Source organism: Lithobates pipiens, unplaced genomic scaffold, assembly GCF_037356315.1.
Source record: "Lithobates pipiens isolate NorthernLeopardFrog02 unplaced genomic scaffold, aLitPip1_a1.2 Scaffold_16, whole genome shotgun sequence".
NCBI classification, from domain to species: domain Eukaryota; kingdom Metazoa; phylum Chordata; class Amphibia; order Anura; family Ranidae; genus Lithobates; species Lithobates pipiens.
The window spans coordinates 435,926,532-435,952,119 of record NW_027507748.1 but is presented as its reverse complement, the minus strand read 5'-3'; the positions used below and the strand labels follow the sequence as shown (position 1 = coordinate 435,952,119).

Sequence of the window (25,588 nt, the reverse complement as noted above, 5' to 3'; positions counted from 1 at the left end):
ACAACTATAAACAGAATATGTATTTGTGGATTTTATGTGGACATATAGAAGAGAAACTAAGTGCAATGAAAACAAGTTCACATGTGGACTCGACACATGTGAACACCTTGAAAAATCCAAGAAGAGTGGAAAATTGTCCGTCACCTAGACATACTTCAAGTGGAAAATTGTCAGCCGTAGATCACTGCACTCACTCTTCGGGTATTTAGACAGCCGTTGGCACTGTGGCTGTCTAAATATAATATTTTTAGTGCAGATTTCTTAATGCTGTTTAAGGGAGAAATCCGCAAGTGTATGGCTAGGATTAGAATGTTTCCTTAGGGACTGATGTGCATGAGTAGAACACTGTAGACTCTATAAATGACTAAGATAAATAGATTGATAACAATAAGAAATGCGGTTTTGATGTATTTGTAATCCTCTGGTTATGTTAAAGTAACGTATAATGAGAAGAATAGAAAATATATGCTTGCATGTGATTTTCGGCTCTCTAGAAAAACTGTCAGTTTTGTTCTGTTTGCTGTGTAACAAGAGTACACACACATTTTTAGGCCATTGAACAGTTTATTATTTGGGCTGCTTATTCTTTGTATGATAAACATTTGCATTTGCTGTTTCCATGAGCACAATGATGATGGGCTTTTATTTGTTTTTTTTCCCCCCATAGCAATTTTTTTTTTTTAGCATTTTTTCTTGTGTGAAAGCCTAACTGTGGCTAGAATATAAGCATTATTACATGATTATGTTGTATTTTTAGGCCTCTTACATTTATTAGTGCTCATGCACACTGGGCTTAAATTTTTTTTCACTTTTACAGGCGTTTGGCAATCTTCTTTCAACCTGTAAATGCACCTCTGTTAGCTTATTTGTCCATACACATATTAGACGTCTACAAGCTAAAAAAAAAAAAAAATACAAAAAAAAAAACACCAGGAGAGGAGAGAATAGCAGAAAAACGTGCCTAAATGCGTCTAGCATTTGGGGGTTAATGCATTCCAATGGCCAGAGTAAATTAATATTCTGGCCAATGCAATCCATTAACACTCAAACACTTGACGTGCTTGAACGCATGTGTAATACGCAATTTTGAAAGACACAATATTTTGTACTTAAATATCCCCAATTTTTTTTTTTAAAAAGACAATTTTTTTTCCCCTCCGTTTAGGCCGATATGTATTCTACATATTTTTGGTAATAAAAATCGCAATAAGCTTATATTGATTGGCTTGCACAAAAGTTATAGCAGCTACAAAATAGGGGAAAGATTTATGGCATTTTTATAATTTTTTTTTTAACTAGTAATGGCGATGATCAAATATTTTTATCAGGACTGCGACATGGCAGACAAATCAGACACTTTTGACACATTTTTGGGACCATTACCATTTATTCACTGCCAGGGACGGGGTTAACACTAGGGGGGCAATCAAGGAGTTAACTGTGTTCCCTAGGTAGTAATTATAACTGTGGAGGGAGGGGATTGACTGGGTGAGGAGAGCGTTCGTTCATACTTGGTATGAACAACAGATCTAGCAACCTCTGGAGAAACCCATGAAACCCTGGTTGAGAAACCCTGCTCTAAGGCCTCATGCACAAAGTGCATCTATCTAGACCCCCCTGGCAGGAGAAAATCTATTTAACCCCTTCCCAACCAGCCGCCGCAGTTGTACTGCGGCAGGTCGGTTCCCCTGGGCTATCCGGCATAACTGTATGTTGGTTCTCCGTTTGACCACTAGGGGGTGCAACGCCAGAGCCGAAGCGTGTGCCCAGAGGTCGCGATTGCTCTACACAGAGATAGAACGGAGATCTGTCAATGTAAACAGACAGATCTCCATGCTGATCTCAATGCTGTCAGGGGTGAGGAGAGCAATCGTTCATACTTTATATGAACAACAATTCTTTAATGACCACAAGTGTAAGGAGCATTCTTCCCACTGACCATCACATTGATTCAAATGAGTAGATACAGTAATTTTTAGCAGGGGTTCCCTTCTACCAGAATGTTATTTTAAGGGTTCCTGTGTGTTCATGAGGTTGAGAGGGGCTGCCTTTAGAGTTTCCTCTCTAACATATTTTGTAAGCTCAAATTTGTATTTCTAACCAGGTTTTCAGTACGGAAGGCTTTGGCAACATGAACATTATGGTAAACTCAAACTTGGAAAGTGGAAATGAGAAGGAGAAGTTGTCAACAAATGGAGAAGCTTTTATGACTACTTTTCATCACACAGGAACCGAGAGCCCCAACACTGAACTGGTACTGAACTACTACTTCACAGTAGCCTTTTGTGATGCAAGTAGGAACTGGTCTGAAGCAGAGTATGATTGTCTAGATTTACTGATTTTGTCCTTTCATGTACTACATATTATAGATTGTTTTATACATGAAACAATAGGAAATTATAGTGTTTAATACTCTGTACAATGTAGCCTATTGTTTATACGTGTTTACAGTTTCACAATGTTAAGCATTTAAACCTCCCTTTTAGTGTGTTCTCAATGTAGCTTTGGGACTTCAATGCTATTAATATTAAAGTGATAGTAAAGGCATTTAAAAAAAAACAAAAAAAAAAAACAAACATGTCATACCTGCTCTGTGCAGTGGTTTTGCATAGAACAGCCCCGATCATCCTCTTCTCGGGTCTCCTGCCTGTTGAGTGCCCCCAGAGCAAATGGCTTGCTATGGGAGCACCCAAGCAGGCTCACTGCTGAGCCGCTGCTCTGCGTGTTCGTTCTCACACAGAGCTGTGACTCAGCCCTGCCCCCTCTCGCTCCTCATTGGCTCACTGCCTGTGATTGACAGCAGCGGGGGCCAACAGCTCTTGCTGCCTGAGCCAATGAGGAGGCAGAATCCCTGGATTGTGATGGGACTTAGCTTAATATTAGGCGAAAGAGGGAAGGGGGCTCTCAGTGGATCAAAAAATTGTAGTGTGGTGGTCTCATCCCTGATACATTTTAAGCAAAAAAATCTCCCTATATAAATGGGATTATAAGTGACCACCAACACCACACACAAATCAAAAACATGAATATTTTATTAACAAATACAGAACAAAAGATACACATAAATACATTAAAACCAGAGGGACTACTAAGCAAACAGTGTCCCAATGGTGTAGCAAAATGTTATAAACACATAATTACATAAAAAAAAAAAAACAACCAATAAATATGAATCTACTCTAAGCTGATGCGTTTCTAGTTTCTGAAAACTTTCCTCAGGGGTGAAGAGCAAAAAGTTGGGTGGTAAGTTGATAATTCTGAGATATTAAATCAAAGATGGATGTATTGGGACCATTACATACAAATGCCTGTCATTGGTTTGTGTGGCTTTGTCCCAGACTGGTATTTGGCCATGACTACTTCCCTTTTGGTCCACCCTTCCTAATCTTCTGTGTAAAGAAAGAACGGGTTGCACAAAACTGTAGGTGCCTCAATTCTCGTATACAAAAGGTTATACTCAAAATAAGCAAAAAGCCTCAATAGGCTCAAGATTTGCAAAGAGAATGTGCCCGCAGAAGAGACTGAAGCCAGGGGCTCTGCAATGCGGCCCATAGATTAATTGACCTATAAAGAGAAATAGAAGTCGCAGAGTGTTTCCATGTATGTGGCAAAGGGATGTAGATTGGCTTGCTGCACAGAGAAGGTTTTTTATCATCATGCATAGAATTCATGATGGTAAAAACCTTGAGCCTTTAGAACCACTTTATTGGTATAGGTCTGGTGTCGACTTGTACCTAAAGCTGAAGTTTAAAGAGGAAGTAAACCCTGATGGGTTTACTTCCTCTTTTTTTCCCTGCAAAGGTAAAGCATAATGGACTACTATGCATTGCATAGTAGCTCATTATGTGTCACTTACCTGACACAGGAGCCAGCGAAGTCGCCGCTGATCCCTGTAGTCCGCCGCATCCATGTTGCTGGTGGCGTCTCGCAGCTCCGACGAATCACAGCGGCGAAGCCGCGATGACGTCACTCCCGCGCATGCGCACGGGAGTCGCGTCTCGCAGCTCCGCCGCTGCCACTCGGCGAAGCCGCGATGACGTCACTCCCGCGCATGCGCACGGGAGTCGACAAATTTGGCAAATCCATTCATGGATTTGCCGCATTTAGTGCGCCTGCGCGCCGCTGTCTACGGCGCATGCGCCGTAGACAGCGGTGCCCATTTTCGGGCAAATATCTCCTAAACCATATAGGTTTAGGAGATATTGCTTGGACCTACAGGTAAGCCTTAATCTAGGCTTACCTGTAGGTCCAAGTTGTTTGGAAGGGTTTACTTCCTCTTTAATGATTTCATTTATTTATTTTTAAACAGCACCAGGAATGGTACTTACCATGAAGTAAGTGTTTGCCATGTCCTGGTGGCTATTGTTCTAGGTTGAAATCTGAAGTCTTTTGACCTTGGATACTCTCACAGTATGAGTGGCTGCAGCTGTGATAGGCACTAGTCAAGTGCCCACAATGCCCACAATGAAAGCGCTCGGTAAATGGAGGAAGCAGTCCTTTCATTCATGCACCAGTTCTCCATTCGAAGAATGCTTATAAACAAAAATTCTGTAAACTTCAGCTTTCATTAATGAATGTATAAAAACTTACTTCCTGTATGTCATGGGAGTGTCTACTCTTATTTTGTATTTATTAACATGAGTTACATGACAGTCTTAAAAAAATGTCTCATTATTAAATCAACATTTGTCATAGTCACAGTCTCTGGATGAGCACATTACCACAAAAGGTCAGAACTTGATTTGCATCCCTTAAAATGTATGCCTGGGCAAAAAATGTTAAATGAAATAAAAAGCGCTTATGAAAAAAAACCAGTACCTGGTAATCCTGCTATTAATTTAATCAACTTCTGACTTCCAATAGTAAGATGACAAACCGGCCTCTGCTGTATTGAAACCCCAGTTAGCGCTGTCACACCTGCCCAGTTCTATACTGCCCCTTACTCATCTCCATAACATAGGTAGGAGGTGTTCTGTAGTCCAGCAGGATAGAGCTCAGGCAAGGCTGCTTGTGGTTTCAGAGCAGAATAGGCAAAGTGCACAGGAAGTTAGGAGCTTATTGGACCAACAGATATTTTTCTTTTCTGTACTTGCGGCATTTTTAAAGGGATAAACCATAGGAAACATTTGTATATATACTTGTAGATATACTAAAAAAGGTTTTGTTGTAATTTATTTTGCATGTATGTTTATTTTAAGATGATCTGCAAAGAGGGGATCTTAAAAGAAACCCTGTGAGGCACCCTGGAAAGAGAAGTGTGGATAGAAAGAAAGAAACATTTTAATTTCTTCTTTTTTTGTGAATCCTGTTTTAGTTTGCGGACTATCAAACTCCACTTATTCACTACACACATTTTTAGATCGATACTTCACTATAGAATTATTACCAAGTTGTTTGCTTTTTTGATCGATAGAAGTATTTACCGAATGTGGAATTTCTTTGTTTTAGAATGCTTTCAATACCTATATGGTACTTTGCTAATTTGAAGCAGGGCTCAAATCTTTGTGGCAACAGATTGCAGATTTGCAGCTTGACATGAAGCAAATGATTTGTTTTTCTGACATCCTGAAGCAGTGGTGATAAAATCTGGATATACTCGTTTCCCCAGCATAGCAGATGATTGGTGGGAGTTGTGTGTCGTCTGTGGGTCAGGAATGTTTTATTGTGCACAATGCACATCGTCCTACACTCGCTGAAACAAAAGCTCAGGCTGTGTACGTCAGTAAATACATTTCATTATTGTTTTTCCATTTGTCAGATGGACAATTACATCCACCTTGGCCTGATTTTACTTTATCAAAGTATGGAAGTATGCTTGCTATTTCAGCCATCTACTAACATAGAGTAGTCTCCTTTCTTTCCCTGCATGTCTGCAGTGTTGCTTCATCTAAAGTAGCAGACTTGGTCCACCTAGACATCAAGAACTGCTCTGAGGGTCCTGCTGCTGCTAATGAAGATGTTGAGGGGACCCCACTGCTGTATCTCACATAAGTTTTTTTTTTATACATTTTTTTTTTAATTGTAACTAATGTTTTTAGTCACCTTAAAGTGGAACTGCATTCTAAAAGTGAAGTTCTGCTTTAACACCTCCTTCTCCCCTCCTCTGCCACTCCCACTTTTGGAGTTTTCTTTCTTTAGGGTGTGTGGGGAGATCTGAGGGAATGGGTAACTAATTTTAGCTGATACCCACTCCCACTTCTGCTTTGACCGCCTAGGAGATTGGAATAGAAGTTCTCCCACAGTCCCCACCCGCAACCTTCTGGTACACGTCACAGGTCCCAGAAATTTACGGGCCCATTCACAAAGTGCAGTGCAGCTTGTGCATGTGCAGTGAGAAGCTGGCTGTGAAGCCACAAGGAGTCACAGCTGGCTTCCCTCTGTAAACATGCCAGCACCAGGGATCCGAAGACCAGCAAATCGGCTCGGGTGAGGATGGCACTGGATCCTTGAACAGGTAAGTGTCCTTTTTTAATAGTCGGTTGCCATGTTATTTGTAGCTGCTAACTTTAATGGATAAGTTCACTTTAAAAAAAATAAATGCAAATTTTTTTTGCAGGTAAAAAAAAAAGTGTATGTAATATAAATATTTTTTTTATAAAGCATTGCACCAGCAATCAGCAAATCGCTGGTGCCATGCAGGTCACTTGTAGACCTGTCGGTGCATCTGTGTGCCCGTACAGGCAATCAGATACACTGATAAGAAGAATCAGTTAACTACCACGGTCCTCCACAGAGCGGTGGTAGTTCATTGAGAACTACAAACTGACAGCCGCAAAGGGTGTCGGGGCTTGTATTTCGTTCACACACAGAGCCACGCTGATTTCAAAAAGTGACCGCTAGTACTGGGAGATGCTCCCAATACTTCTGTCACAGGGAGTGTGGGGATCAGACCCCTTTAACTGCTTCAGCCCTGGAAGATTTTACCCCTTTCCTGACCAGAGCACTTTTTGCGGTTCGGCACTGTACGGCGCTTTAACTGACAATTGCGTGGTCGTATGACGTTGCATCTAAACAAAATTGACATCTTTTTTTCCCACAAATAGAGCTTTCTTTTGGTGGTATTTGATCACCTCTGTGGTTTTTATTTTTTGTGCTATAAAAAAAAAGCGAAAAATTAAAAAAAAAAAAAAACTTTTTAGCTTTTTGCTAGAATATCCCCCAAAAATTTATAAAACAACTATATTTTTTTCCTCAGTTTAGGCCGATATGTGTTCTTCTACATATTTTTGGTTAAAAAAAAATCGCAATAAGTGTATATTTATTGGTTTGCGCAAAAGTTATAGCATCTACAAAATAGGGGATAGTGTTGGAATTTTTATTATAAATTTATTTTTTACTAGTAATGTCGGCAGTCTGCGTTTTTTATCGGAACTGTGACATTGTGGCGGACATGTCGGACATTTTTGTAACCATTGGCATTTTTACAGCGATCTGTGCAATAAAAATGCATTGATTACTGTAAAAATGTTACTGGCAATGAAGGGGTTAATCACTAGGGGGATGATCAAGGGGTTGTGTTCCCTAGTGTGTGTTCTAACTGAAGGAGGGAGAGGACTGTGTAGGGGAAGAGATAGATCGCTGTTCATAATCTGTATGAACAGACGATCTGTCACTTCTCCCCTCAGAGAATCGGAAAGTGTGTGTTTGCACACACACAGATCCCAGTTCTCCGTGTGCCCCGAGCGACTCGCATCGGATCCGTTGGCGAGCTAGTGGCCACAGAGCGAAGCAACATTACATAACGTTGTTTTGCCCAGCTGTGCCATTCTGCCGCAGTACAACTGTGGCGGCTGGTCCGCAAGTGGTTAATGTACTTTAAATGTAAACTCAACATTTCATATGCCTGATATGTGGCTGATATACCATGTACTTGTATGAGAAAGTATCCTGTTCTGTTTGTATTGCTTCCTTTGAGTGAAATACCTGGTGTTTCCTACCAGTCCCTCTTTCCTATTGAAAACTGACCACTCTAAACATAAAGGTTTTTCTAGCTGTGCTGGGAACTCAGCCTGCTGTTCGCCAGTGATTGCACTTGTTTTTCTAAATCCCCTCTGTAAATTAGTTTTTACTAGGTGATTCTCCTGGTATTACATTTCCTGTAACAGCTGTCTAGCAAAAGCGGAATTTGAAGGATTGAGACAAACCATGATGCTTACAATGGTCAGCTTTTATGCATTTATTTAATGCCTTTTATCTAAAAAGGAAAACAGTTGCTGTAACTACTTAAAAGTGTTAACTGCAGTGCCAACATCAGCCCATATTGTGTTTGAATATTCAGACTAACAATAACATTGGATAAGTTCGGAACATCAAAAGATTTCCACATACTGGATATTGTAATCCTTGCTGCTATGAGTATATGGGCTACTATTGTTCTAAATGTTAGAGGGTAGGTGTCGAGATTTATTCCTAATAGGGCCATAGCAGGAGTGAGATTACTTAAGTTACCAGTGAGATCCACTATGAATGTGGAGATGGCTTTCCAGAAACTATGTACATTTTTACAGCTCCCTAGGGTGTGGTATAGGTTTCCTATTTATTCATTGTACCTCCAACATAACGGTGAGGAGGAGGGGTACATTTTCGATGATCTGTATGGAGTCAAATACCATCTATTTAGGATTGTTTGAGAATTATCCCAATAATCTGTACAAGAGAAAGCCTTCCTAAATATTAAGATTGCTTTCCTCCATTGGTCTCCTGAGAAATTCTGCAATAAATCTGTTTTCCATTTAAGCATGTGGGGATTTTTTATACTGGGGGGGGGGGGGGGGGGGGTGTGATGCAGACAGGAGGTCATAGAATAGGGATGCAGACAGGAGGTCATAGAATATGGAAATTTCCCTTTTCCTCTTGTTCTCTACGATTAGTTAGATATTGCCAAATAACTGTAGGGATCATTATATTATCGGGCATGAAGTTCTTTAAGCAAGAGCATCTTACAATTTTACCTGACACTAATTACTTGTATCGCGAAGGCAAGTCTTTATACATGTTATATCCTTGTGTAATCCAGTTTTTTTTGAAGATACAATAGTCTAGTATTTTTACAGGCAATAGTAGTGCATCATTTTTGTCCCAGATTTTAGTTTTTGACAGGATGTGTTTCCATGCCATCAGAGTGGCTTTAATACTAAATAGGTTGGAAATAAACATTTTTTTAATGATCAAATGGCTAGCCCAAAGACAGTACATACATATCGTGTCCTAAAGTTACTTCTATTTCAATGTCCATGGTTTGTCCTCCGAAGAGGAAAATCAATACTTCATTTGATCTAGTAATGAGTCGTAAGTAGTAATTTCTAACATCTGGTAGTCCCATTCCTCCTTCCAATTTGGTGGAAGTGAGTATAGAGCATGCCACTCTGGGTTTTTTTACCATTCCAGATTACGTTTTCAAGTTTCGTATTAATCTACATAAAACATTTTTGTTAGGAGCTACAATAGGGAGGGAACGAAAATAATACAGGGTTTTGGGTAGTGTTTGTATTTTAAATGCTGCTATTTTCCCTACCCATGTAAGTTGTGTTTTCAAAATATTTTGTAGGTCTTTGTGAATTAGTTCTAGAAGTATGGGGAAATTGACCTCATATAATTTGAAGGTTGGGTAGGCAAGTTTAATTCCTAAATACGATAAAGATGTTCCATCCCAATTAAAACAATATCTTTCACGCAGATTATTGGTTAGGTCAGTAGTTTGGTTCATTGGTAGTACATGACACTTGTTTTGATTGATTTTGTAGTAAGACACATTCCCATACCATTCTAGTAGTTTTTGTGCAGCAGGTAATGAGGTATCAGGGTTAGTTATTGATGGGATAATATCATCCGCAAATAGGCCAATTTTGTTTTATATTGTCCTATTTTTATACCTTTTTAATATCTGGGTTTATACGTATAAATTCCGCTAATGGTTTAATTGCCAATGAAAAATAAGGAGTATAAAGGGCACCCCTGTCTAGTCCCATTACTTAAATTGAATCTTCTAGAGACAATACCTGAGGTGAATACGCTGGCTGAGGGTTATGTGTAGAGTGACATGATAGCCAAGTGTATAAATCCATTAATTCCAAATTATATTAGTGATTTGGCAAGCTTGGATGATCCACACTAGAGCTTCTAATTATCTAAAGAACTGTAACTTGTAACTGATCTCTTCCATATTGAATATAACAGCTTAAAGGGGTTGTAAAGGTAAATGTTTTTTCACCTTAATGCATTCCAATGACGCAGCGCGCCGGGGGGCGGGGCCTTGTGATACAGCGAGCGGCTATAGCCGCCGGCTGTATCACGGGAGCGCGCCCGCAGTGCTTCTCACCAATGCGAGGGAGCTCGCATTAACGTGAGAAGCACCTGCGGGAGGAAGCAGAGACAGCCGCCGAGGGACCCCAGAAGAGCAGGTTCGGGGCCACTCTGTGCAAAACGAGCTGCACAGTGGAGGTAAGTATGACATGTTTGTTATTTTAAAAAAATAAAAATTTTTACTTTACAACCCCTTTAAAGTGGTTGTAAACCCTTACAAACCACTTTGACCTACAGGTAAGCCTAGGTTAAGGCTTACCTGTAGGTCCAAGAAATATCTCCTGAACCTACACGGTTTTGGAGATATTTGCCGAAAGACAGGCACCGCTGTGTACGGCGCATGCGCCGTAGACAGCGGTGCGCAGGTGCACTGAGCACGCCGCAGTTAACGGTGATATGCTGTGAGTGGCGGCTCCCGTGTGCATGCGCTGGAGTGACAGCATCGTGGCTCCGACGAATGATAGCGAGACCCACCAAGAAGATTGAGGCTCCGGACTACAGGGGACAGCGGTGACTTCGCTGGCTCCTGTGTCAGGTAAGTGACACATAATGGACTACTATGCAATGCATAGTAGTCCATTATGCTTTACCTTTGCAGGGAATCAAAGAGGAAGTAAACCCATTAAACCCATTTTGTTTAATTACAGTACCTTTTGGATATACGTATTTTTTAACGTATGCTAATAAGAAACTGTTAGTGAATCATTAACTGTCGCTCTTGTTTTTGAAGAAATAAAAACAATTTAAAGAGAAAAAAAGTGTTAACTGGAGTTGGGCTTTAAATTGGTGGTGACTTACATGAAGTCCATCTAACTGCCCTTTCCGGACAGTGCTGCTCTCTGAGGAGGTGTCTGTTGCACCACCATTAAAAGACAAGTATGTTTGTTGTTCTTTTTCCAGAATCATACTTCCCTAGGTGGATGCAGCATCGGTCCGATGTTGCATCTGTCTCCCGCCGCTTCTGCACTGAAAACCAAGCGATCAAACATCGCCGATGGCTCGTTCCGAGCAGAGAGCTGCCGACTGTCAATCAGCAGCTCTCCACTCTGCCCCCCCCCCCCCCCACACTCACTGAGCTATGGTGGGGCTAGGAGTGGCTGTCTCAGCGGCTCGCTGGGAGGCTGAGACGAGTGTCGGTCCTGGCTGATCCAGACTTTATTGTCGTGATGACATGGTACCTGGACTGATTCCTGTGACCCATGGGAGAAGTCTAGCCAAACGAGTTCAGGCTGGACTTCTCCTTTAAGAGGTGCCACTTTAAGACAGGAATTATGCTACTGGGCAGGTCACCGGGTTAAAATAAAAAACAGAAAATTAATGCAGTCATGGCAGCCAAGGATTTGCAAGCATCACATTTTTGTTTTTTGTTTTTGATCTGCTTCAAGTCAATCACTTTATGCTGCATTCAATGTACTTTATTGCTTTGAAGCCTTTTCTTATTTATATAACCATCATGTTTACAAGCTTGCTCCTTCATTTATTTGTTATTTGAATTTATATATCTGTATATTAGCCAGTAGAGGATAGGTAATCTCTTTAGCTGTTAAGATATTAACCACAACTTGATTTGAATTTTAAGAAAGAGAGCAGTAAAGCTTAATCATTGTGTAGCACTGCAAACAGAACAGGAAGCTGAGCCTGAGTATGTAATAAACACATGTACCTGTCTTTCTATACATATATAATTACACATTGTACATAGAAAAAGATTTCTAAAATAATCCATTGATAAGACTATTTACATCATCCATCTCACTCCAAATAAATAGACCGTGGATACAAAAAATAATCACCCCTTTTTAAAATCACATTTTGTTGCTTTGCACCAACATGCCATAAAAAAATTAAAACCATTGAAAAACAGATTCACTGAGTTGGAAAAAGGATCACCCCCCCCCCCCCCCCATGTCAGTATTTTGTTTAACCGCCGTTTGCTTTAATTACAGCCTTTATTCTGTTGGGATATGTCTCTATTAACTTTGCACAGCTAGACTTTGCAATATTTGCTCACTCTTCTTCTTAAATTTTATGGTGACCATTTGTGGACTGCAGTCTTCAAATTATTCCACAGATTTTAAGGGGGTTTAAGTCTGGGATCTGACTAGGCAATGCAAGAACATTCACCTTTTTCTCCTTCAACCACTGTGTGGTAATTTTTGCTGTGTCCTTTGGTAAACCACCTTCTCATTGGCAATGTTCTGGCAGAGGGCAGCAGATTTTCCTCAAGAACTTGATGGTATTTTGCTCCATCCATTTCCCCATCTATCCTGACAATTGCTACAGTTTTGCTGCAGAGAAACACCCCATAAAAGGATATTACTACCTCCATGCATTACTGTAGGAATGATATTATTTGGATGGTGAGCTATATTGAATTTCCACCACGTTTGGTGTTGAGGCCATATAATTAAATTTCAGTCTCATCAGGCCATAACACCTTTTTCATGTGGCCTCAGAATCTTTAAGGTGCATTTTGGCAAAGCTCAGTCGTGACTGCATGCGGTCTGTCTTGAGGAGTGGCTTTTTTCTTGCAACCCTCCCATACAAGCCACATTTGTGGAGAATTTGTGATTTTGTTGTCACGTGCACTCAATGACCACTCTTTGTCATACATTCCTGCAACTACCTCAGAGCTGCTGTAGGCCTCTTGGTAGCCTCTCTGACCAGTTTTTCCCTGGCCCTTTCATCCAGTTTGGAGCAATGTCCTGATCCAGGGAAGGTCTTTGTTGTACCAAATACCTTTCACTTCTTAAAGTGGTTGTAAACCCTTACAAACCACTTTGACCTACAGGTAAGCCTAGATTAAGGCTTACCTGTAGGTCCAAGAAATATCTCCTAAACCTATACGGTTTAGGAGATATTTACCTGAAGACAGCCACCGCTGTCTATGGCACATGTGCCGTACACAACGGCGCGCAGGCGCACTGGGTAAGCCGCATATCGCAGCGATATGCCGCGAGTGTCGGCTCCCGTGCGCATGCGCGACGTCATCATTGCTCCGGCGAATCACAGCGCCGGAGCAGCGAGACCCACAGAGACCCACCAAGAAGATGGACGCTCGGAATATGCTGCGAGTGGCGGCTCCCATGCGTGGAAGTAACATCATCGTGGCTCCGACGAATGATAGCGAGACCCACACAAGAAGATTGAGGCTCCGGACTACAGGGGACATCGGTGACTTTGCTGGCTCCTGTGTCAGGTAAGTGACACATAATGGACTACTATGCGATGCATAGTAGTCCATTATGCTTTACCTTTGCAGGGAATCAAAGAGGAAGTAAACCCATCAGGGTTTACTTCCTCTTTAATAATAGACTTCACTGTGCTTCTAGGCATTAATAAAGCCTTTGAATTTTGTTGGTATCCATCTCCTGACTTGTGCCTGTCCACAACTTTATCCCGGAGATCTTTTGACAGTGCCTTGCCACCCATAGTTGATTGTTTGGTTCATTTGCACTATCAGGGACTGAAATGCTCCAGGAAAGCTCTTTTCATGCTGAGCTAATTAAAATGTCCACAGCTGATCACAGTTGAAAGTAAGATGGCTTTCTGTGCCATAGAGAAGGTAATTAACTACACCTGATTTTTAGAAGGGGGGGGGTTGATCCTTTTTACAAATCAGTGATTCTGTTTTTTTTCCGACATGTTGGTGTTATATATTTCACTTGGATGTTAGAAGATGCAATGTGTAAATACAGCTGGATAAAACAAAAACAGTGGGGGGGGGGGGGGGTGAATATTTTCTATACCTACTAACTCATACACCAAATGAATTGGCAGTTAACTTTCTTCATGACTGAAAAAGCTGTTCTATGGTCATATACAGAAAATAGTTGGATATGTGGAATTTTAGGTTCAGATAATGGATGCTGCACTTAATGATCATCTAATGTAATAATGGCTGCAGAGGGAACCATAATTACAGAGATAATATTATAACATGAATTGATGTATTCTGCTTTATTTTTCATTTCAGACTCGGGAACAGATAAAAGAGCGTTTGTGGACGGATCATTTTGCTGAGTATGGAAGAACTGTTTGCATGTTTCGTACAGAAAAGATCCGAAAGCTTGTTGCTATGGGAATACCCGAATCCTTGCGAGGGGAACTGTGGCTCATCTTCTCAGGTGACTCACATAACACCTAAGTTATAAAAAGAAGTGTGAGTTATTTGATTGCTGTTTGTAAAACCGTACAAATAAGTGAAAGACATATGCTGACAAAATGTCATCTTTACAGTATGTTCCAAATATAACAAAACATAATATTAAAGGAAGTCACGAGTAAATGGTAATCTTTGGTTATGGTAATCTAATGGTAGTCTTTTTTTTTTTTTTTTTCTACTAGATGCAGTAACAGACCTTGCCACTCACCCAGGGTACTACAACAGACTGGTGGAGGAATCAATGGGCAGGTGCTGCATGGTGACTGATGAGATAGAACGTGATCTCCATCGTTCGCTTCCAGAGCATCCAGCCTTCCAGAATGAAACTGGCATTGCTGCTCTCAGGAGAGTACTCACTGCATATGCCAACAGGAACCCCAAAATAGGATACTGTCAGGTGATGCATTGCATTGGAATGAACATTTGTTTGGTATAAAGGAATGGCTTTTAAATTAAGGCAGTAAAAACAATCTTATTTAAGCATCAATTTAAATACAACTAGAGATTTAGCTACCCACTTAAAGTGGTTGTAAAGGCAGAAGGTTTTGTTTATCATAATGCATTCTTTGCATTAAGATAAAAAGCCCTCTGTGTGCAGCAGCCCTTCTCAGCCTCAATACTTACCAGAGCCCCATCTTGATCCAGCGATGTTGCACAAGAGACTCGGATGTCCGGGACTCTAGCTCCTCATTGGCTGAGAAAGCAGCGAAGTGCCACCGGCTCCCACTGCTGTTAGTCAAAGTCAATGAGCCAATGAGAGAGAGGGGGCAGGGCCAGGCCGCGGCTCCGTGTTTGAATGGACACACTCAGCAGCGGCTCAGGTGCCTCCATAGCAAGCTGCTTGCTGTGGGGGCACCCAACAGGAAGAAGGGGCCAGGAACGTCGAAGAGGAGGATCTGGGCTGCTCTGTGCAAAGCCACTGTACAGAGTAGGTAAGTATGACATATTTATTATTTTGTAACCAAAATAAAAGTGTCACTTTAGTATCACTTTAACCACTTGCCACCCGCCCACCTTCAAATGATGGAGGGAAGGTGCATCTCTCGTTCTGGGTGGACGTTATATGACGCACCCGAAAATCTGAACCATGTTGCTAGGGCACGGCGTGACCCTGATCTCTGTAAAGGGCTGCTGATACGGCTCTTTAACCATGTGATCGGCTGTGTCCAATTACAGTTGGTCATCTGTAAATGCAGGAAGATCCGGTAATCGGCTTATATCGCCTCACACTGACAGTGTGCGGCTAGGAGAGCCGATCAGCAGCATCTCCTTGCAGGAGACAACAGGGCATGTAATCAGGGCACTGATCATCAGTGCCCTGACTACAGTAAATCCCCAGAAGTGCCCATGAGTGCCACCAATCAGTGCCCATCAGTGACACAAATCAGTGCTGCCTATCCGTGCTGCCTATCAGTGCCGCATAATAGTGCCTCCTCATCAGTACCCATCAGTGCCGCCTCCTCAGTGCACATCAGTGAAAGAGAAAAATTACTTATTTACAACATTTACTGATAGAAACTTAGAATTTGTTTTATTTTTTTTCAAAATTCTCAGCCTTTTTTTTTTTTTTTTTAGTAAAAAATAAAAAACCCAGCAGTGATTAAATACCACCAAAAGAAAGCTCTATTTGTGTGAAGAAAAGTATTAAAAATTAATTTGGGTACAGTGTTGCATGACTGTGCATTTGTCATTCAAAGTGCAACAGCGCTGAAAGCTTAAAATTGTCCTGGGCATGAAGGGGGGTATAAGTCCCCTGTATTGAGGTGGTTATACTTGAGCTTATCTCAGGCAGCTTGGTTCTCTGATAAATTTGGCTGCAAGTGCATATAGCCAAATCTTTATAATCCAATCGGTGAGCTTCATTGCCTGGATTATTAATGAGACCAAAGAAAATTTAGGGTAACCATAGACAGTTCGATTCTCGGCCAGTTCAGCAGGAACAGGTCGAGATTCGAACTGTGTATGGCCAGCTTTACAGAAAGCCTCTTTCCTGCACCTGCAGTTATTGTTTAATTGTTTTATTGTTTTATCACCGTATATGTCTCAACTGAATAAAATATAATCATTGGCTTGGAAGGTTAGGGCTGTCTGTACACAAACTGATTTCGTTACATGATTAGCATATAAAATAAATTAAAGCGGAGGTCCACCCTAAAGTGGACCTCCGCTCATCGGAACCCTCCCCCCCTCCGGCGCCACAATTGGCACCTTTCAGGGGGGAGGGGGGTGCAGATACCTGTACAGTACAGGTATTCTGCACCCACTTCCGGGATAGCTCTCTGCGGAAAGGGGCGTAGATTACGCCCCTTTCCGCAAGTGCCCCGCTGCCTGCTGGGAAACACACAGATCCCAGAGGCAGCGGGGACCGTCCTTATTGCGCAGCGCGATTCGCGCATGCGCAGTAGGGAACTGGGAAATGAAGCCGAAAGGCTCCATTTCCTGATTCCCATACCCAAGATGGCGGCGGCAGCACCCGACAGACGATCTAGAGATCGGCTTCGGGTGCCGACATCGCGGGCGCGCTGGACAGGTAAGTGTCACTATTTTAAAAGTCAGCAGCTGCAGTATTTGTAGCTGCTGGCTTTTAAAAAAAAAAAAAAAAAAAACGCGGAGTCCCGGCGGACTCCCGCTTTAAAGGGTTAGTTCACCTTTACAAAAAAATGCTTATGCAGATAAATGGTGTCTGTAGATAAAACTGTGCAGCTCTGACTAAAGTTGAATAATGCCCTTGCTATAGGTGTAAGCCATTTACATGCTTCCCCGAAGCCAGGTGGTCCATTTCCATCTGACACCCCATAGAGGACACAGGATCATTGGCGAGATCCCCTGCTAAGTGGGCGGATCTGCTGACGGACTCTGCCAATGTGAAAGGAGTCTAAAAAGTAAGAGCTAAGATTTCAGTGCCCCATTTTGAGCTTTGAAGATTAATTTCTCAACAATGCCTATAGGTTACATGAAGGTTTGGTTTAAAAGTGCTTTTATCACTTGTACAGTATATGTGAGTACTTTAGTTGTGTAGTTCAGGCTTCAAATGCTGCAGGCTTATTCTGGTCTCAGAAAGTAAAAGCAGTCGGGGAACTAGCATTTTCAGGAAGAAATTAGCAATGTTAACCCATGTATTTCTTTCATGACAAGTTTCATTTAACTGAGCTATTCAGCATAATTGTTGTCCTTTTGTGAAATACAATATTAACTTGTTACCAGTCAAAACTCCCATATTTATGTGTTTTATATGCTTATTTTCGTTTTTATTTCTTGTACATTTATCTTACCCTGCAATTAACCTTTCCCTCTATATCATCTTCCCATATTAGTCTATGAATATCCTGACTTCAGTTTTACTTCTGTATGCCAAAGAGGAAGAGGCATTTTGGCTGTTGGTTGCTGTGTGTGAAAGGATGCTGCCTGATTACTTTAATCATAGGGTCCTTGGTGAGTTCATGCTTTTGACTGATGGGACCCTGCCATATTCTGGTTAACCAGAAAATTAACCTATATTTGTTTTCTTTTTAATATCTCTTGCATCAGCTTTGGAAACCATGATTAGCTGATTACAAATGCAGAACTTTTATTACTGTGATATGAAAAACATTTTCCCAGTTGTAGCTGTATTGCATTATGAAATGAATGTTAAAGTGTATGTCTGGGCAAGATAAAAACATATATATTACATCTCTAAATTACATGCACGTTTAGTTAATGTGTTATCTCTTTAGAACTGGTGCATGTATGGGAAAATAACCATTGATCCTGCCAGAAACCCAGTGTGCTCCAGTGCACTAAAACCCCATGCAGTGTTATCAGCCCTGCCTGAGTTCTCCCCTGCTGGACTGCAGAACTACTCCTCCTCTCATCTCTGAAAGATGTAGAATAAGGCCATTTCTAGGGCAACCATTAGTCTTCCAGCTGATGTTCTTCAGAGGGGCCACTCAGCATACACAAAGACATGCTTTAACAAGGCTATCTAATACTGCACATGTATTCAATAGATCATGTCAGCTATCCATACATAAATGGTCTAAGAATTGACATGTTTTTAGAGCCAGTGCAGGATAGCCCTGTACTTAAAAATTAGCTTCTTCCTGGTAAGAGGTACACAGTGTTAGTAAAAGCAGATCTTTAAGATTTACCTAAGTTGCTATTACTCATTGTGAAACTATTTAGGGGAATCCTGTATTTAAGCATAGCTGCATAATCTAGCTGAGCAATGGTTGTTTTCCAGTCAAATGCTTAAAAAAATGCTAAAAATATTGTATTTTAGTAATAATTTATAGCAAAAAATGTATAGCATTTAGTAACTTGGCTCTAAAAGAAAAGTGTTTCTATTACTGTTCCATTGCTATCCTGGAGTTAAGCTTTCCCCTATAGCTACGGTCACATTACTTACCTGTAATGAAGCTTGTCTCACATTGTGCAAACTTCTACTTTGTGTAGAAATCTTCCCTGCCAAGATGACAATCCTCTTCCTGTCGCTGAATTTTTGACACGGCGTGGGTTAATAACTTTGGGTCTTCGGGCTGAACTGCATTCAAAGCAGTCCAACAGGGAGTCGCCCCTTCCTCATTTTTCAACCATTAAGAAAAACCCATGAATTGTTTACAGTGTGTAATGGTGTAATTTCTGAAATGGGGAGAGCGGGATGAATGACAGGATTCTCTCATACATTCAGAGATCTGTTACAATCAGTGTTAAAAATTCTTATCAATGGATTAGAGGGAAGGAGGAGGTTGGTTCTCTGTCTCAGTATTGAATGTAGTTCAGCTTGATTATGCAAAGATTATTAACCCCTTCTGTGACGGACTGAGCACACTGCCAATTTGATTTCTACACAAAGCAGCAGCAATCTGCAATACTTGGGGCATACTTCATTATGGGTAATTGATGTGACCGCAGCTATAGAGGAACTATATTTTTTCACTAAACTCATCTTTAGCCCTCGTTCACATTGAACACGGCTTTGAAATCGTGACACTTTATCTGAAATCTCACAATTTTAAAGCCGCATTTCAGTGAATCTTCGGGTCCGACTTAAGATATCTGTGCAGCTTCATGCACAGATGTCTATTGAAGTCACACCCGAAGTCGCTAAAAGATGTGCAGGAACTACTTTTACAAAAGTCGGTGTAGCACTGATTGGAACGGCACCATTGCTGGCAATAGGCTGCAATTTGACTTGCAATTTGACAGGTCAAATTGCATGACTAATTGTTCCAATGTGAACTACGGCTTAAAGTCCAAACGCCATACTTACCTAAAACTACCCTGTTCACAGGGTGACAGTGCAGCTGCAAAAAGAACAGTGTTTTCTCCCTGTTAAAGGAAGTTGAAAAAATAAAGGGTTTACTGTATTGGTAGGATCAACAGATACAGTTGTGCTCATAAGCTTACATACCCTGGCAGAATTTGATTTCTTTTTTTCAGAGAATATGAATAACACAAACTTTTCTTTCACTCATGGTTAGTGTTTGGCTGAAGCCATTTATTGTCAATCAACTGTGTTTACTCTTTTTAAATCATAATGGCAAAAGAAACTACCCAAATGACCCTGATCAGAAGTTTATATACCCCAGTTCTTAATACCGTGTATTGCCCCCTTTAACATCAGTGGCAGCTTGAAGTCTTTTGTGGTATTTGTGGATGAGGCTCTTCATCTTCTCAGATGGTAAAGCTGCCCATTCCTCTTGGCAAAAATCCTCCAGTTCCTGTAAATTCTTGGGCTGTCTTGCATGAACTGCACGTTTGAGATCTCGCCAGAGTGGCTCAATGATATTGAGGTCAGGAGATGGAGATGGCCACTCCAGAACCTTCACTTTATTCTGCTATAGCCAATGACAGGTCAACCTGGCCTTGTGTTTTGGATCATTATCATATTGGAATGTCCAAGTACATCCCATGTGCAGCTTCCTGGCTGATGAATGCAAATGTTCCTCCAGTATTTTTTGATAACATACTGTAATCATCTTGCCAACAATTTTGACCAAATTTCCTGTGCCTTTTGTAGCTCACATATCCCCAAAACATCAGCGATCCACCTCCGTACCTTTCATCATAGGCCTTGTTGACTCCTCTCCAAATGTACAGTTTATGGTTGTGGCCAAAAAGCTACATTTTGGACTCATCCCTCCAAATGACTTTGTGCCAGAATATTTGAGGGTTGTCTCTGTGCTGTTTGGCATATTTTAAGTGGAATACTTTGTGGCATTTGCGTAGTAATGGCTTTCTTCTTGCTACTCGACCATGCAACCAATCTGTCTTCAAGTGCCTCTTCATTGTGCATCTTGAAACAGCCACACCACATGTTTTCAGAGAGTCCTGTATTTCACCTGAAGTTATTTGTGGTTTTTTCTTTGCATCCCGTACAATTTTCCTGACAGTTGTGGCTGAAATTTTAGTTGGTCTACCTGAACGTGGTTTGATTTCAACGGAACCCCTCATTTTCCACTTCTTGATTAGAGTTTGAACACTGCTGATTGCCAGTCTCAATTCCTTGAAAATCTTTTTATATCCCTTTCCTCTTTTGTACAGTTCATTCCCTTTCCCGCAGATCCTTTGACAATTCTTTTTCTTTTCCCATGACTTAGAATCCAGAAATGTCAGTGCAGCACTGGATAAAAGATGCACAGGTTTGTCAGGAGTCCAGAAACTCATTGACCTTTTATACACACACTAATTATAAGCAAACTTATCACAGGTGAGGATGGTTACATTTAATAGCCATTCAAACCCATTTGTGTCAACTTTTGTGTATGTTATCAGGCCAAAATCACCAGGGTATGTAAACTTATGATCAGGGTCATTTGGGTAGTTTCTGTTGCCATTATGATTTTAAAAAAAGCAAACACAATTGACTGATAATAAATAGCTTCAGCCAAACACTAACCACGAGTGAAAAAATGTTTTTGTGTGCAGGCGCCTCTTCCTTTGCACTAAAGTGCACTAAAATTAATTCCTAACCATGAGCTTCATTTATTGGTCTCTTTCAGTTTGTTAAATATACTATTAAAAGCATTTTGTTATATCTGTTCAATAAGTGCAAAAAATACAAGTTGATCATTTTCAAAAATCTATCACAAGTTCCCTGTTCACACAGTTTTATCAGCCCTGTTTATTTCACCTCTGTGAATTACAGAACACCATGTAATTTAGAGTGCTTTGTAGTCCTAACGCTTTTCCTATACTAGGGTGACACTGCTCTTCCATATACATCGGTATAGTGGGTAAGTGTTAACACCCTAGGGTAGGAAGTGTTGTTGGACAGATCACCAGTTGAAAATAAGAGAAAAAAAGCCAGAAAATAAAAAACAAATGCAGTTTTCAGATATAACTAGTAAGCTGCAATATAAATATAAAGTTCCCATTTAGCTGCGTTCATTGGAAGTGTAATTTACGGTACGTTAAAATGTCATCAACAATAGACCATTGAAAATAGTGTAGAGGCTCAGAGAATTTTTACATTGTTCTGGATGAGTTTGAAGCCTGATTGATGGATGTTTCTTTTTCTTGGCAGGAGCCCAGGTTGACCAGTCTGTCTTTGAAGAACTAATACAAGAGAAACTTCCTGAGCTGGCTGAGCATATAACGGACTTATCCACACTGGCTTCCATATCTTTGTCATGGTTTCTCACCTTATTCATCAGTATTATGCCCCTGCAGAGCGCTGTGAACGTTGTGGATTGTTTCTTCTTTGATGGCATTAAAGCCATTTTCCAGATCGGATTGGCTGTTCTAGATGCTACCGCTGTCGAGTTGTGCAACAGCAAAGATGATGGGCAAGCCTTAATGATCTTAAGCAGGTTGTTTATTCTGCTACCCCTTTTCACTCCCTCATTTCCACTTATTAACTGATAAAATGCAGTAATAGTTATTTATGTAGCAAAATTATGCATACACCATGTCTACATTACTGATATGTGTCGTTATATGGACTGTGCCCATAGTAAGCTAGCCAAGACAGGTTTCAGAATCTAAAAGAAATTTCAAATGTGCCTTAATATCTCTGTCAATGGACAGACGACTCACTAACAATATATGTACTTCTTTGAAGATTTTTAGAGCATGTCAGGAACCAGGAGAGTCCCTTGCCACAGATTGGAAACTGGCATAGTGTGCTAAACAATGAGCAGGAGGCCTATCCAATTACAGAAATTGCAGATTTAATACGAGATTCATATGAGGTATGTGTTTTGGGTCATAAAAACTGTAAAAAAAAAAATAAAGAAAATAAAAAAGTCATCCGTTGAAAGCAAAGGTGATTTTGTATCTCATGTATCCATTGATGGTAAAACTTCATCTGCCAGGGAGTAATCGATATATGCCTGGAAGTCATTTTTATTTTTGCTAGGGACTTGTCCTATACAGATAAAAACCCACATGTACATAATAATTTGTAACATTTAACAACTAGTTCAAACATTCTTATAGATTTACTTGTTCGTTTACAGAAATTTGGCAACAATTCTGTGGAACAAATTGAGAGCTTGCGTTGTAAGCATAGGATCCGTGTACTCCAAAACCACGAGGACACTACAAAGCAGAATGTTGTAAGTATGCTGCTGTGTAATATTTTATCCATCTGTCCATCTTTTAACAATGCATCACATCCTGGGCCTCAGCCTCATTAAAGGAGAAGGTCACTTTTTAGAAAAAAAATTATAAATGCACATTTTTTTTGCAGGTACACAAAAATGTGCATTTATTTTTTTGGAGCCTGTAAAGCATGGCACCAGCGATCAGCAGATCACTGGTGCCATGCAGATGCCCTCCAGATCTGTCAGAGTATCTGTGTGCCTGTACATCCCATATGGGCAAGCAGATACAATCTGACCGGAAGAATCCATGAGTCAGCACGGCACTCCACAGGGCTGTTAGTTCATTGAGAACTACAAGCCGACAGCCAATTGATACGTTTGTTGGCTCTGTAGCGCTACCTTTTTCCTTCCGTTTAAACTAGTATAGTCTAAATTCCTGCCATATTTAGGGTGTAACATGCAAAATGTTCAGCATGCACCCACTCTCCCCCTGCTGATTGCAGGTGCAATGCTCTGCAGGCTCCTTGGTAAAAAAACAAAAATAAATGCACATATTTTTTACCTGCACAAAATGTGCACCTATTTTTTTTTTCAGAAGGTGAACTTAATCTTTTAATATATTTATTTCTAAAGGCAATACAAAAAAGGACAAAAAGACCAAAAATGTCACTTTACTGATGTGTGCTGATGAGGCTGCACTTATGGGCACTGATTGGTGGCACTGGGGTTTTCCTGTAATCAGGGCACTGATGATCAGTGCCCTGATTCCCTGCCCAGGTCTCCCCTGCGAGTAGATGCTGCTCATCGACACTCCTCGCCACACACACTGTCAGTGTGAGGCAAGGAGTGCCTATTCACGGCACTTCCATGTTTACATTTGACCAGCTATGATTGGACACAGCGATCACATGGTTAAAGAGCCGCGGCTCTTTACACAGATCGCGGTCGTGCCGCGTGTCCTAGCAACACGGCACGGTCACGACCGCTGCGCTATGCTCCCCTGCGGAGCATGCAACAGCGGCCGTTCTGGCGCACTGTCATATGATGTCCACCTAGTACGAGAGCCGCACCGTGCCTCTGTCATTTCACTGTGGGCGGGCAGCAAGCTGTAAATGTGTTGGTGTGCCATTGAAAATGAATGGTGTAGTAATGCACTAAAGCATACTCACAGGCCACTTTATTAGATACTCCTGTTCAATTGCTTGGTAACGCAAATTGCTAATCCGTCAATCACATGGTAGCAACTTAATGCATTTAGTCATCTAGACGTGGTGAAAACAAATTGCTAAAGTTAAAACCGAGTATCCGAATGGGTGAAAAAGAGGATTTAAGTGATTTTGAACGTAGCATATTGTTGGTGCCATAAGGATTAGTCTGAGTATTTAAAAAACTGCTGATCTACTGGGATTTTGACTCGCAACCATCTCTAGGGTTTACAGAGAATGGTCTGAAGAAGAGAAAATATCCAGTGAGTGGCAGTTGTGTAGATGAAAATGCCTTGTTGAGGTCAGAGGAGAATGGGCAGATGGTTTGAAATGATAGAAAGCAACAGTAATTCAAACAATCCACTAGTTACATATATGCAGAATACCATTTCTGAATGCGCAACACATCAACTTGAAGAAGATGGGCTACAGCAGCAGAAAACAACACCGAATGCCACTCGTGTCAGATAAAAACAGGAAACTGAGGCTACAATGCACACAGGCTCGCCAAAATTGGATAATTAAAGATTGGAAAAACATTGCCTGGTCTGTTGTCTCAAATTCAGCTGCCACATTCAGTTGGTAGAGTCAGAATTTGGTATAAACATGCAAGCACGGATCCATCCTGCCTTGTATCGACGGTTCAGGCTGGTGGTGGTGGTGTAATGGTGTGGGGGATATTTTTGTGGCACACTTTGGGCCCCTTAGTACCAATTGAGGATTGTTTAAACGCCACGGCCTACCTGAGCATTGTTGCTGACCATGTCTATCCCTTTATCTTCTGATGACTACTTCCAGCAGGATAATGCACCATGTCACAAAGCTCAAATCCTCTCTTGAGCATGAAAATTAGTTCTGTACTCCAATGGCCTCCACAGTCACCAGATCTCAATCCAATAGAGCAGGGTTTCTCAACCCATGGTTTGTGTACCCCTGGGGATATGTGCACCAGGGGCAGGTCGCCCAGTTCTGTGTCTTCCGAGTCCCCCCCCCCCCCACACACACATACAGTCCCCGGCGGCTTGCTGTAGCGCGGCACTGTGGTACCAATGCGGGAATCGGTCTGCCCCGTGAGTGGGAGGGAGGGGGCAGTCAGGCCGGTGGCAGCTGCTCGGGGTCACTGCCCAGGGCTGACTGCTGCAGTATGTGTTTTGAGTGTGTTGGTGAGTAGGTTGGTGTTGGTGAGTAGGTCAGTAGGCTGCCCTGGGTCATCTCATCACCCGACTCCTCCCCCTCTCCAGTGCTGCTCGGATCTCCTGCCATGTATAAAGAACCCATCCAGATGATGCCTGCTGTGACTCCCTGATCTCCTCTCCACTCTGCAATCCTGCACATAGCCAGCACACTGCAGGCAAAAAAAGTGAGTGCTGCCCGTCACTTTCCCATCT

General features: G+C 41.4%; 1 protein-coding gene across 5 annotated transcripts in view; it reads left to right on the top strand.

The window, feature by feature from the left end:
• Window positions 1-25,588, top strand: part of TBC1D8 (TBC1 domain family member 8) — a 117,537-nt gene that overhangs the window by 78,704 nt on the left and 13,245 nt on the right. For all 5 annotated transcript variants that reach the window (XM_077482643.1, XM_077482646.1, XM_077482645.1 and 2 more), the window contains 7 exons: window positions 2,105-2,254; window positions 14,279-14,429; window positions 14,650-14,864; window positions 17,782-17,899; window positions 21,975-22,260; window positions 22,512-22,641; window positions 22,909-23,007. In XM_077482643.1, the coding sequence (XP_077338769.1) occupies window positions 2,105-2,254; window positions 14,279-14,429; window positions 14,650-14,864; window positions 17,782-17,899; window positions 21,975-22,260; window positions 22,512-22,641; window positions 22,909-23,007 (1,149 nt within the window). The remainder of the gene's footprint in view (window positions 1-2,104; window positions 2,255-14,278; window positions 14,430-14,649; window positions 14,865-17,781; window positions 17,900-21,974; window positions 22,261-22,511; window positions 22,642-22,908; window positions 23,008-25,588) is intronic.